Source organism: Delphinapterus leucas, chromosome 1 (genome assembly GCF_059928025.1).
Source record: "Delphinapterus leucas isolate spDelLeu-1000000601 "Yukka" chromosome 1, BTC_Dleu_Yukka2, whole genome shotgun sequence".
NCBI lineage: Eukaryota > Metazoa > Chordata > Mammalia > Artiodactyla > Monodontidae > Delphinapterus > Delphinapterus leucas.
The window spans coordinates 42,592,837-42,606,358 of NC_143129.1; the positions used below are offsets into that span (position 1 = coordinate 42,592,837).

Here is a 13,522-nt window from a genome sequence, read left to right on the forward strand (position 1 = left end):
CAACGTGTCTCTCTTCTGTAATCCTTTTTTCTCATTTTATTTCTTGGCTCATAGAATTTCATTCCTGTCTTCATAGGCTACATTTTTAATATCTGTCTGCTGTAACCGACTTCAAGTTCTTTACGAAGTAGGTAAGGTCTGCACAGCAAATGAACTTTTCAGGACCCCACTCATCATCATACAATTAGGAACGAAAAATAAAAGACAGAAAACGAAGACATGATAAATTGTACACAGTAAAGCATTTATTAAGGTCAGGACGCATGACAGAAAGATAATTCAACAGCAACCAATTTATAGTTTACATCACTACCACATTTCAGCAAACCGAGGACATCAGATAAATTTTAGTGATTTGCTTCTAAAAATCCATTAACTGCTCTATTACCCGTGCATAAAGTATGGTAGATGTAGTTAAAGAAGCTAGCAGGAAAAAGCATAACCTTCCTCCCCCTCTCTCTGCGCATCCATCTTCCAGGAAGCCCCAGGCTGTTGCTGACCAGACTTGGCATCAGGCCTCGAGGCTGCTGCTTTTCCCCCTACATCATAACCGATTTCAAATGGTGCTAGACAAAAACAGACTCTGAACACCAGGAGAAATCGGTCAGCCTGTGTAAGAGATGGGTCCAGTGGTGCTCGGTGGGGTCCGGCACCTTGACAGTGCAGGTGGCGAGTCTGATTTCAGCTGCTCGGCAACTGCAGCTGAATGTTTCACGGCATCTAGGAGCAGGTGGACAGTGCTGATGTGATGAGATAGTCCTTCTGGTCCACACCCCTCCCCTTGCCTATTGCAATCAAGTACCCAACCCAGCATTGCCCAAGCATGTGCTCAAAGGCCTTACCAACAGGCTACTGCTAGGGGTTGCCGCTCCCTGTCAACAGAAAGACAATCACAACCTCTGGCTCTGCTCAAGCCTCTGAGTTTCTATTGAACACAACCCCATCCCTGCACTGTCCCCTTCCACAACCCAACACACTCAAGAGTGTACTTTGATTCTCAAGTTCTTCCTTTTCTTGAACCGGCTCAGGTGGCAGGAGGAGGGAAGCTGATCCCACGAGCAGCAGCTCCTCTGCGGTTGGCCTTTTGCTGTGCTGCAATTCTTACTCCTAAAACACTGATTTCAAATGGTGCTAGATACAAAGATGGAAAAATCTAAGCCACCATGTGAAACCAGCTTCCAGAAGAAGAGGATCTCACTGAAGAAAGAAGGGAGATGCGATCGGAAGGCCCAGCCTCTGCCCCGAGCAGAGGTGTCTTCTTGCAGTTTCACTTGTGACGGGACATGATATATGGATCCATTAGAAAGGCACAGAGAAGAGTTACAAAGTGATGCTCAAAGAACATGAAAGTCAAAGCTGATAATTTACACAGACAATCGCAATACAAAACTCATGAATTCTAAGTTATTTAATTCCATAACCAGTCCCTACATATTATTATATATATGACGAAATAAAATAGCCAAAGCTGTTACTAAACTGGGTTAATATGTACATTAGTATTGCCCTGCTTTGTAAACTATTTCACAGTGTGCAAAGCATTTTCCGATATTATCTCACGTCATCAGGAAACAAGCACCCTTTCTGCCTGTGAGGCTCTAGACACTATACAAAGGTGGGTTTCACCTGAGCCAGGGCAACTCTTCCATGTGTCCTAGTCACGTAGATCAGGGGCTCCGCCTTCCCAGCCATAGGTGAGCGGTCAGGACATTCAAATATGACCCCGTTAATTGCCAATCTTATTTATTCTCTACTGTGACACAAAAAGATTAGTGTCTTATAATTGTACTAAGTAGATAATCCTCTAATAAAAGAATGGAGTTTTGTTCTGTGTTGTTTTCAAATTCTGCCTGAAAATTAGGTTTGCAAATGGTGTTCAAATTAGATTTCCCATCTCCTAATTGCACCATCTTTTTTGGTTGTTTGAAGCTAAGAAAATATGTCTGTATTTCCTCTGATACCATAACCAGGAGAAAGAAGAATCTGTATCTCTCCGGTTCCCTACCAATTCTTCAGGACTCTAGATAAACCCTTCTATTTTTTACGCCTCCTGGACATAACATCACGTGCTGCTCTAGGGAAGAGAAGGAAATAAAATTTGAACACCAAGCTGTGCTCTTGAATTCTCACAACAGTCTTGCGGAGTAGGTAGTATTCCCTTTTTGGCAGGAGAAGAAACTGATCCTCAGTGTGGTTCAAAAACTTGTCCATAGTCCCATGACTAGTGAATGGTGTCGATTCCAGGTCTGACTCCAAAGTCTGTGCTCCTACTCTTCTGCCCACTGCCTCCTGTTCTGTAGCTGGACTACCGTCTCATTCTGTTCTTGAACTTAATTATGAGGAAGATTGAGGGTGAGGGTAGTCCTAGGCAATATTTCTGCATAGATGGGGGGGCTATTACTGACTGTACATGTTAAACTTGGGTGGAGATGAGAGCACGCCTGGTTCTGCAAGGAGCCGGTGCTTCGATACTTGCTTTGTTCTCCAGCACCCTGGTGCCTCTGTGGTCTCCACTGCGCGGCTGTGGGAGGGGAAGACGCTGGGGATGAACTGCCCCGCAGTACCTGTGCTGGACGCCTGAGCGATCCTGACAGCAGCACTAGGCTCTGCAGCCCGTGGGGCTCTGCGTGGCCTCGGCCACAGGTGGGAGAGCCAGGGCTGGGGATCAGTACTGCCTGCCAGGGCTCTAAGTAAGGACACCTGCAGTCAACAGCGGAGGGGAGGCCAGTGCGCGGGGGGGCGGGGGGGTGAATCTAAGGCTTTTAGGTCACGACTGAGCGTTAATGATAGTCATTCCCGTAGAATACGAACCCTATAAAACGTGGGGTTTGGAGACCTACACTCGCTAATTCTCAGCTTTGCTGCTCTGTACTTCAGCCAAACTCGTCTTCCTTTGTAACTTCCAACTGCCACTCTCCACAAACCCGTTCCTAAGGTGTCGTCACAGGAGTCCTTCGGTGAGATCCAGACTGCCTCTTTCTCCATCAGAAGGCCTCTGCATAGGCTATTCCTTCTTTCTGGAACAATCTGCATCTACTCTCTCATAACTACCAACCGTCAGTCACTGCCCTCCCCGCCAAGTAAGCCCTCCTTCAGGTCTCAGCTGGGCCACCCCGTCCGCAGGAAAGCTCCCCAGTCTAGCCTGGCTTTGGGTTAAGCTCCCCTCTCACACCATCATGCTCCCGTCCTTCAGAACACACTCAGGTCATCTAGTCGTGAGGGTGATTAATCCATGTCTCTCCTGCTACCCAGGAAGCGTCAGCTCTGAGTGCAGAGGAGGGGATGCACATAGCAGAGGAGCAATGTCACCGAGGGAACTAAGGGACATGAACCTGAGTTTGGGCTCCAACTCTCGAGTTCTAAAATACTCTCAGTTCTCTGGAAGAAGAGACAAGAAATCATTAGCAATGCATTGCTGCAAACACTCTAAGAGTAGAGGGGTAAAAGTCATCTTAGTATCCAAACCTTTCGCCCTTCCAATCCCACCAGATAAAAGGGTCTGCTGAGGTCTCAGACCTCCCAACAGAACCAGGCTTCTCTCTTGAAGTCGGCCGAGCAGTGAATGACTCACTTACCTGAAGCCAGATGCTGATTTTGTCCCCTAGTTGCAAGTAGCCAGGTGATTTCATGCGGCTGGAAGCAGCTTGCTCTCCCTGGCACCCAACCCGAGGGCCTCCTTGATCTGGAAGAAGGCAGCCTGGTAAGACCCCAGCCTGCTAAGGGCTGTGTCATCAAAGGCGGGACGCTGGATCCTCCCACCTCAGCCTAGCGGCCCCACGCAAGCTGACCAGTGGAGAAGGGCTTAGAGGGCTGTCGGGAAGGAGAATCAGCCCCTGAGGAGTGGGTATGTCAGCCCTGGGAGGTGCCACAGCACAGGAAGAGGGTTTGGGGGCCACAATGCCGCACCAGTCCAGTCTGTGCCCACATTCTAGTTGGAGGTTTTTCCACCCCCTCGTGCCTACGAAACTCCTCTGCCTGGGCAGGGACCCGAGGGTGGAGGAAAGGTCACCATACAGTGAATCAGAACACAGTGGCTTTAATTCCTGCTCGGCCAGGCTCTGAGAACTGGGGCCTGCACTTTCCTGGAATAGGCCTCGGAACGTTCATCCGAAAACAGAGGGGCTGGTGCAGACTGGTCACTGCACATTCAAATGTATGGAGGGGTCAGGCAGGAAACTTAAGACAGAGAAGCAGAGACAGTGTGCAGCAGAAGTGTGGGGACCCGGAGGGGCCGTGTTTAGTCTAAAGGCATGCAGAATCCGATACAGCTGAAAAAAAAAAAAGAAACAGAAACTCTGCACAGGCCAAACAAAAACATCTGAGTGTTAAATACAATTCATGGGGGCCGTTGCTTAAAGAATAGCCTGGAGATTGCAAAGAGAGCTTCTACTGCATTCTATAAATGATGCTGTGTCATTTAAAGTGCTAAAAATCCTATGCCCAGCACGGTGCCCAAAAAATAATACGGGAGGAAAACAGGAAGGAGAGGAATCCTTGTTTATGAAATCCGTAAGCAAACCCACGGAACAAACAGATATTTGCCTCCAGGAACCAAATGCTGCTGGCTTGTTCCGCGCTACCACAGCGTGTTCAAATCCAGAACGCTTGGGAAGGTTCCTGCGAGGCAGCAGCTTCTCCCTCCCTCCCAACCCAGCTGGGTGCTGAGTCACAGCTACTTACATGACTGACGCAAGTTCCAGCCAGAGTGGGGGAGGAGCACCGGAAGTGGAGCCCAGATCATCCATCTTCCTGCCGCTGGGAATGCTGGTTTCAGGGCTCCTGGGAGTGAGGAAGAGTCATGTTGGTGAGACAGGGGCCTAGAAAAGGCCCTTTTGAAAAAGGGGAACAGTCTGCCCTTGAGTTAGTCCCAGACCATTGTACGTCTGAACAGAGAGGCCCAGCCCAGCTTCCTGTCACTCTCGACTCTAGCCCTGGCCCAGTGTCCTGGACATTTTGTCTTAAGCTGTCAGGGTGGGACCTGTTGCCAACTAGCTGTGGTTAATGAATCAGAGAAAAGGGTGATAAAATGAAAGGTATATATACAGGGGGCCGCGGAGGAGGGGAACGTGGAACTGGCTCTCTCTCTCTTCCTCTCTCTCTCTGGCAGCTTGGCTTCCATGAGGACTCAGCATCCAGGAACCACCACACTTCACAGGCCCTAGATCCCAAGGTGGGATGACATACTCCAGACCCACTAAACCCCCCCAGATGACCCCTGAGGTAAAAAAAAATCACCACGTTCTCAGCTTGTGTGGGCCCAGCATCAGTAGCTCTGGTTTCTCTTGGGGCAGGGGTATGGAGGCCTATGTTCCTAGGCCTCTGTCCCTTCCTCAACACCACTTGGGTCTGGAAATCTCCCAACCTCCCAGACTCAGGACAGGGCACTGGAGGCCCTAATCGGGATGACTGGCTGGCCGGGAGGATGCACATGGCTATCCTGCCCTGGGGATGCCATGGGGCCTGGGGGGTAGCACGAGACAGTGGGCAGTGAAGGGGAGGAGGAGGGGTGGCGTGAAGATGGGATCAAGGACGCCTCCCTGTTTCCCAGAGAGTGACTTAGTCTGGGCAGAGGATGGGCACAGCCCTGAACTGCTTTCAGGGAAGCTGGTGCTTTCCACAAGAAGAAAAGTAAGTGTGCCTTTGGTCTATTACACACACGCAATGCCCACCACAGTTCACAGGTCCAAGCCAACGCAGATCTGAAGAAAAACCACCAACACTGCTCCCTTGTCATTCCCAAATCATCTACTTGACCCAGTGAAGATGGACTCAGAAGTGAAACTTCAGGCTCAGGTGAAATCTAACTCTGGAGGTTGGGGGAGAGACACCCAGAGCCCAGCTTCCCCACCTCCCAAGAAGGAGCTGGGTCACCTCCTCCTGCAGCCGCCAGGAGTGACTAGCGGGCACAGTATGCCGCCAGGAGCCCCATTCAGAGGACCGCGTGCCCTCCCGCTGGGTGACGCACGTTTCTGTCCCCAGGAACCTTTCCAGAGGCGTGCCCAGCCTCTGCAGTACTGCCCCCACTCCTCCTGGAAGGAGAGCAGAGCATCTCCCCAAGTCAGACATCCTCCCAGGAGCACAGCCCCGGCAGGCACCAGGAAGCCCGGGGCGTACCCACTAACCTCCGAGTGGCGGTTCTACCCAGTACCTGGGCACACACCTGGCAGAGCACATGGACCGGGTCATGCCCATGACCTGGTTCCACTTCCCTAGGTGGGGGGCGGGAGGCTGGGCAGACAGAGGGTAGATCTGGAGTCCAAAGCCAGCTTGGAGCACCTTTCTCTCCTGCTTCCCCTGCAGCTGGCCAGGCTGGTGGCTGTACCTTCACGGCTATGCCAGCCTCATTCTGTTATCAGGACCTCTGTCTGCCAGTCTCAGGACCTGGAACAGTGAGTAGTGGGAGGAGGCAGGAAGAGGAGGGAGGGGAGGGAGAGAGGAGGAGGGGGGGAGGAGGGAGGAGGGGGGAGGAGGGAGGGAGGAGGAGGAGGGAGGGAGGAGGAGGAGGGAGGGAGGAGGAGGAGGGGGAGGAGGGAGGGAGGAGGAGGAGGGGGAGGAGGGAGGAGAAGGGAGGAGGAGGAGGGGGAGGAGGGAGAGAGGAGGGAGAGGAGGGAGCGAGGGGGAGGAAGGAGGAGGAGGAGGGGGAGGAGGGAGGGAAGAAGAGGAGGGGGAGGAGGGGGTAGTTTCACAGTCTAGTGCATTCCCATCAGATCGGAGAGGGGAACACGTACAACTTCCCCTTTTCAAGAGCTCCGCTGCCCCCACTTTTGTTTCGGTTCCTTCCCCTCTGGACTGGGGATGGCACGGCTGGTGGGCTGGGCAGGGGCGGGCACCCAGGTGCCCAGCCAACTGGGCTCTTGCCTGGCTCCATCTCGGGCCTGGCAGGCTCCCTCGCCCATTACCCGGCATGCCCTTCTCCTTGTCAGGGAGGCCGCGCCCTCTTGTTTTCAAAGTTTTATAACAGTATTGTTTGTTGTCCAGCAGATTAAATTCTTTTGGAGGCGGGCTGGCGGGGGCGGGGGGGGGGGGAGGTTAGGGAGAGGGAGGAAAAAGAGAGAGGGAGAGAAAACACAAATAACTGCTATTAGGGCCAAAAGATTAAATGAGTTCCTTTCTGAACACAGACTTCACCTGTCTTGGAGAGAGGCCAGTGGCCAGGAGCCCACGTTCCCTTCCTCTCTGTCCCTGTCGCTCTCTTCTCTCTCTGCCCCCTCCTCACCTAGCAAGGTGACATGTGGTCTCAGACTTTCCAGGCCACTACTCAGGGTTCAAGCTGAAACGAAGAAACAGCTAATAGGGCTGAGGGGTGGGGGATTCATGCCTGAGCAACTCCCACCCCAGATAGGAAGCACGACATGGGTCTGAGCTGGTCCTGGCAAGGAGACCCTGGATTCCCATCTCCTCAGGGCTTTGGATGACCTTCTCCAGGACCAGATGGGGAGCTGCCCCATTTCAGAAACGGTTCATCTCTGCAGTGAGCCTGTGCCGCGTTCACATGTGAAATAAAAGTAATACATTCTATGATGTCAGGGACACCGGAAGAACTGGACCCCAAGGAAGCGGTAACACTAACGCGTGGACAAATATTCCCGTATACCTAAGGAGTGAGTGAGGGTGAGAAACAGAAAAGAAGGGAGATAAAAAGCTGATATAAAATAAGCATGATCTTATAAAGAGGGGGAACCAGTGAAAGGTTCCTAACCTGGCAGGCCTTTCGATGCTAAATCTGCAGGCACTAACAATACAAAAGGATACATGATTCTCCGTATTCAATACAACCCTCATTTAGACATTAACTGGTTGACTCTGGACTTTGGTCACCTCTAAGTAGTATGCTCACTTCAACACACACCCGTGCCTTTAGAACAGCAGGCAATGCTGGTGGTCCCAGAGCTGTGGACCTGCCCTGAGATATTCCTCTTCCATCTCCTGCCTTTCTCCAACAACTATGCATGGCCCTGCCTCATGCACCCCTCTCTCTCTTTCACACACACACACACGCACACGCACACGCACACGCACACGCACACGCACGCGCGTGCGCGTGCTCCTTCACGTCTCTGATGCCTATCAAAGATCCCTAGGGCTAGGAGGAACTGGGTGGGGGGGAGCGGGGGGAGTGATACAAATCAGGATTAGAGCAGCTCAGGGCTCTTTCCTGCCAGGGATAAGGGGCAACGTGCCTTTCTCCCTTTTTTATTTTCCAATATTATCAGTCCTATACAGTCAGTGGCAGGAGTTCTCTCTGCAAGGAGAAACAATGCTCATGTGTCCATCCCCCCCAACCCCCCGACCCCGCCCCAGGCTCAGGCGTGCCTCAGAGGCAGAAAGGAAAGATAAAGCCTGCGCTGGATCCTGACACCCACACTCATGCTGTTCTGGGGTGGCCTCAGAGTTCACAGACTCAGGCCCAAAGGCCCCTGTCCAGGACCTCCAGTCTCCCCCTCTCAGATAAAGAAGCCTCATCTTTCCTTGGGAACCCTCAGCAAAGGGGATGCCACAGTCCTTCCCAAAGTCTAGCCTAAGCCACCCTCCCTGCTACAGGTTCAGCCATCCTCTTTCCCAACCTCCAGGCAAACAGGGTCTGACATGACAAATCTTCATAGGTAAAGTTACTGAAGCCTGCATCCACCGAAACAATCCCCCGGTAGCTTCCCCGTCACGGGGTTTCTCTACAAGCCGAGGCTGCATTCAGGGGATACAAATGGACAAACGTCCAATCCCAATCCTTCTTCAGGGAACACCCCGGGATAAAGCCTAAGCCACCGTGGCTAAATGTGTTGTAAATTAACACTTCTTTCCCCTTCAAAGAGGTTGTGGGCTATTTGAATGAAGATCACACAGAGGGGTCTCATGGCCAAGAAGATGCGCAGCTCTCACTCTGCCTCAGCACCCTTCTAAAGGGTGAGGGCTGTGCTCAATGTTCAGAAAACACTGACACCAAGAATTCTCTGACCACCTTCTCCGTGGGAAAGGGCTACTTCTTCAAGTCAATAGTGATTCAAACAATCCGAGCTGAAGCCAGCGTTTCCAGTATCTTACTTTACCATTGTACCTCAGCCAATTCTTCCAGCAGGTGCTGTACACTAAAAGTAGCTAACAAACAGGTAACGTACACACAGTGTGCATCCTGGGCAAAGCTCCGTGTGTACCTTATAAATCCGATGGGAAAATCTCAAAGACCCCACAGTGAGGCCTCATTTCTAAGAGAGCTACTTAGCTGAAGCATGACCACAGGCACACACAGGAAATGCCATTACAGACATGTCAGAACTGTCTGAAGCACTGCATATTCCAGAAGCTTCCAAATGTAAGAAGCCTCACCAGAAACACATGACGCATGGCTGGCTTCCCAGCCAAGGAGTGCAAGCCAGTCTTCACAAGAGCTCCAAGAAGCTGAAAGAATGGAGAACGGGAGAACCCAGATATTCTGAGGTTTCCTGCCCCTTCAATATATAGAGAAGCGACCCCAAACCTAGAGAGATCAAGCCAACTGCCCAAGACCCACCCCGATCCCTGCCCCGCTCCATGGGTCCCACAACCAGAACCTGAGGAAATGACAACCAGAGTCAGGGGCCTGGGTGGGTGTCCCAAATTAAGCAGATACAAGCAGTTAGACCCTGGCAGGATTCTCTCTGGTTCAGTGTCATCAACTACAGGGCTAATACCACCCACTTGCCCTCACAGGGCTGTGTGAGGCCAAAAGAGCTCGCAAACGTGAAAAGAACTGTGAAACATCACACGGCACATGTGAGACAATGGTTACTAGTCAATTCCTCTCCTGCCTGCATCCTAGCCCAAATCCCTCTTCACACCACCCTCCTGGGAGCTGGGGAGGCTGGGCTCAGAGTTACGAATCCCAGGTAAGTGTCCTGCAGAGTGGCAAGCAGACAGCATCTTGGAGAAATGCAGTTATTTTTAATGCTCTGCATTCTGTCTAGCGGGTTGCACAATGTGTGCCTCCGCCTCAGGGCTCCTACCCACGCAGCCCAGGAAACATGGTGGACGTCAGGGACTGAGGCTGCCATGGAGAAGAGAAGTGAGGCCAGGACCTGGCCACTCCTGGCCACAGCCTGGCTTTGCACAAAAGCCCGGAAGGGCCTGGGACCCTGGGTTTTTGCTGTATGTGTTTCATTTTTGCTGTCTTTTAAAGAATGACTCAAGACTAAAAAGCCAAAATGGAACTGGTAGCTCTGAGATATTTCTGTTTTTGTTTTCTTTTCTCGTCTTTTTATCGTTTTTTTTTTTAAATAGAAGGGCTTAAACAACCACATGAGAAAAGAAGGCTAAATATAAAGGGAAACTTCCTGACAGCGAAGGGGCACAGACCCTGAGGATAAGTCTCAGGGAATGCACAGGACACAAGGGCCCTGCAGTCCTATTTTCTCTCCAAGACTTAGGGCCAGCAAGGATGGCACATCTTTCCTGGGGCACGGCATGTCAAGTCACCCCCTGCAGCACAGCAAGCCCCCAGCAGCTCCCACATGGCCCATCTCGACAAGCCTCTTGGTGGGAGCCAGAGTCCACGTCCTTGGTCACCTGGAGGGTCCTCATCAGCCACCTTCGTGCAATCTTCACCCTTCGCACTTGCTTTTGAAGGTCTTTCAAAAACTGTCTCCACCCACCCGCCCTAATTCATGCCGACAGTGTCCCTTCAGAAAACACGATTACAGCTGCTCTCAGACGGGTCTTCAAGGTCCCACCCCTCTCTTGTGATGCAGATCCTGAGTTTCGGGCTAAGAAATACCTCCATGAACATCCAGGGACTCCCCATATGGGAGTTGGCAGGAACCTCCAAAAAGATTCTGATTCAACCCTCTCATTTTACAGATAATGAAACCGAGGCCCAAAGAGGTGAAGGGGGTGAGTGAGTTTTTACCAAGGGAGCCAGAACCCAGGCCTGGTGACTCATCTACAGGCTCCCTGGGCCCCCACAACCACACGCCACCAAGACCCACACGGCCCCCTGGCAGCAGGTGGCAGTGTCCATGGTCAGGGTGGGCCAGGCGGCAAGGACCATGGCACCGAAGAGGGAGAATCTCGTGGCCCGACTCACCCTGGGCCCAGCAGCCACTGCACTCCTACTATGTAAACAAGTCCTGAGCCCAGAGGTTGCACACAGGAAATGTCCCCTACCCCGTCCCCAGTCACCGACCTCTCAAGACACAGAGCTCGTCCAAGCATCTGATACAAGGGGACTCCCCTCCCTCAGCCTCTGCCTGTCCCTTCCCTACTGCGAAATCTCGCAACCACGTGTTCTGGCAGGAGAGGCTCAGCTGAAGTCTGCCTCCTGCAGACATATGTTTTACCAGTGACTCAGCAAAGACTGAACCCAAGTGGCCCCCTGTGCTGCGTGGACCAGAGGTGGCCACGGTGACCAGGCTGAGGTGGAGATGCCAGCTGGCGCCTGGTGACGGTGGGAGACGGAAGGTCAGGAGCAGCCACGGCTAATGGAGAAAATCCTAGTCTGCTGGTGACCAAACTACAGGCTACGGCCACCTTGATTCCTGACTCACTCCAAGTTCCTGTGAGCTCTGTGGACCTTGGATGGATTTTCCCAGCTGTTAGGAAAAGAGAGGGGTTAGTCTGTGTATCAGTTCTCTTTGGAGGCTCAATCAATATGGCTTCCCCAGGTGGCCGAGGTCCTTCTGTCTCTCAGATTCCCTCCTTGACCAACATCTGGATGCCTCTTCTTATGTAGGAGTGTCCTTCTTTTCCATATATGTCTACTTTATTTTTAAATTCTATTTATTATTATTAATGATCTCTCCCCACGTTAGAATATACACTCCATAAGAGCATAAACTTGGTTTTGTTGAATTCTGCATCCCTAGCACCTAGCACAGTGCCTGGCATATATACAGCAGAGGCTGAAGACATATTTGTAGAAGGAATGTATTTGCCTGCCTATCCACGGATACTAAAGGGTATCTGCCCCTGCCCTGCCTCCCTCAAAAGGGATGTAATGCAGCCCTCCCTGTGACAGCAGAGTCCCCTGGGTATCTGGCCTTTCACTCTGGGTCACATCATTTGCCTATCCTCTGAAGGTCTTAGCTCCCAAAAATGTCTGGCTTCAGCCTAAGAGGATGAAGAAAAAGTACAGGCTTTGGACTCAGAAGTGCCTGAATTTAAATCTCAGTAGTGCCACCTACCAAGTGTGTGACCTTGGTTAAGTCACTGAACAATCACAGTTCTTTAACCATAAAAGGGAAGTAACACCTACTGCATATGGTTGTTCTGAGCATGAAATTAAATAAGCAAAAGGGGGCCCTGACAAAGGTCAGTTTCCCTTTCCTTGGCCTGCATGCTGAGACCAAGAGCTCTGATGCCTGTCTCTGGGCTCCATGCACACACGTGTTCACTCAGGCCACAGCAGGCAGCCCTGGCTGAATGCTGGACACCTCCTCCAACCCCCTCCTGGCCTTGATCCTGTGGTCAGACGCTGTACAACCATCTCCCCGCATGGCTCTCTCCATCCTTGTCCCCCTGCTACTCCCCTGCCCAGGCTCCACACTATTGCATCAGGCTCCGCAAAGGCCCGGGGCCTGGAGGCGTTCTCTGGCCTTATCAGCCCACGAGCAGCTCCTGCGGAAGGAGCTACCAAGGAACCAAACCCAGTCTCTGCTTTCCTCACAGACACTCCAAGTCCCAGAAAAGCAACGCAAGATGAGGGCCTCCCACAGACAGCCGGCTAGTGGAAAAGGCACTCTCTCTCGCATATTTCAGAGGGAGGCAACATGCCCAAAAAAGTGACCAGCATGAGGTACAGATCCTCTCTAAAGCTGCAGCTGCAGCCTCCGGGGCACTCGTGCCAGGGGATAGAGCTAAGATATGCATTAAACAATTCACAGCCCTGACCAGACCAGGATTCAATGGAATAGGAAGGTGCTGACCAATCGGGTCCCCTGGCAGGGCCCCTCCCCCACGCCTCCTGGCCAAGCCACACCACCACGGCTCCAGTGCCACCAGCTCTGTTAACCGCTGCCGGACCCCAGCTGGAAAGGCCCCACGCTGCCTCCTGGCTCCCAGACTGCAGGGGTTCAAAGGTCGAAAAGAAGTGCCAGCTACGCCTGGCCCCCCTCTCATCGGATGCCAGCTATTCTGCTAGCCTGGCTTCTGCCACATAACGTTCCAGGTCTGGAGAAGCCAGGCTGGTGAACAGGAAGGTAAGAACTAGGTGAGGGACAAAAGTAGGAAAATCAGCCGGCGAGCACCAACCCCAATTCTGGGAACACCAGAGGCCACAGAGGCTACTACATCTCAAGGAGCAAAACCAACTTCCCCACCCTGGTGACATCAACCTAGCCGAGGGCAGGGCTGTGAATGGAGGCAGCCGTCACCCGGAGCCAGGCCCGGGGACGCACTGCACACAGGACAGCGAAGGCTCCCGAGCATGGCCAGCAGCTCCATCTGGCTCCAGCCTGACAGCCAGTGCTGGCCAGACTCTAGCTGACACATCTTGAGGGACTTGGCCAGCTCCTCTTCATCTCCCCAGCTGCACCAAGGCTGATCTGTCTGCTTTATT

General features: G+C 52.3%; 1 protein-coding gene across 13 annotated transcripts in view; it reads right to left on the reverse strand.

Moving 5' to 3' along the window:
• Positions 1–227: 227 nt before the first annotated feature.
• Positions 228–13,522, reverse strand: part of LOC149750485 (uncharacterized) — a 32,546-nt gene continuing 19,251 nt past the window's right edge. For 11 of the 13 annotated variants that reach the window (XR_016392715.1, XR_016392714.1, XR_016392720.1 and 8 more), the window contains 2 exons: positions 4,681–4,779; positions 228–3,682 (listed from right to left, as the gene is read on the reverse strand). Coding sequence is in view for 1 of the 13 variants with exons in the window: in XM_089909091.1 (XP_089765217.1) it covers positions 3,371–3,378; positions 3,576–3,682; positions 4,681–4,779; positions 6,161–6,192 (246 nt within the window). In the remaining 12 variants the exon portion in view is untranslated. Of the gene's footprint in view, positions 3,683–4,680; positions 4,780–6,160; positions 6,423–6,610; positions 7,004–13,522 lie in introns of those variants that run through there. The other 2 variants (XM_089909091.1, XM_089909080.1) reach the window with 2 other exon arrangements.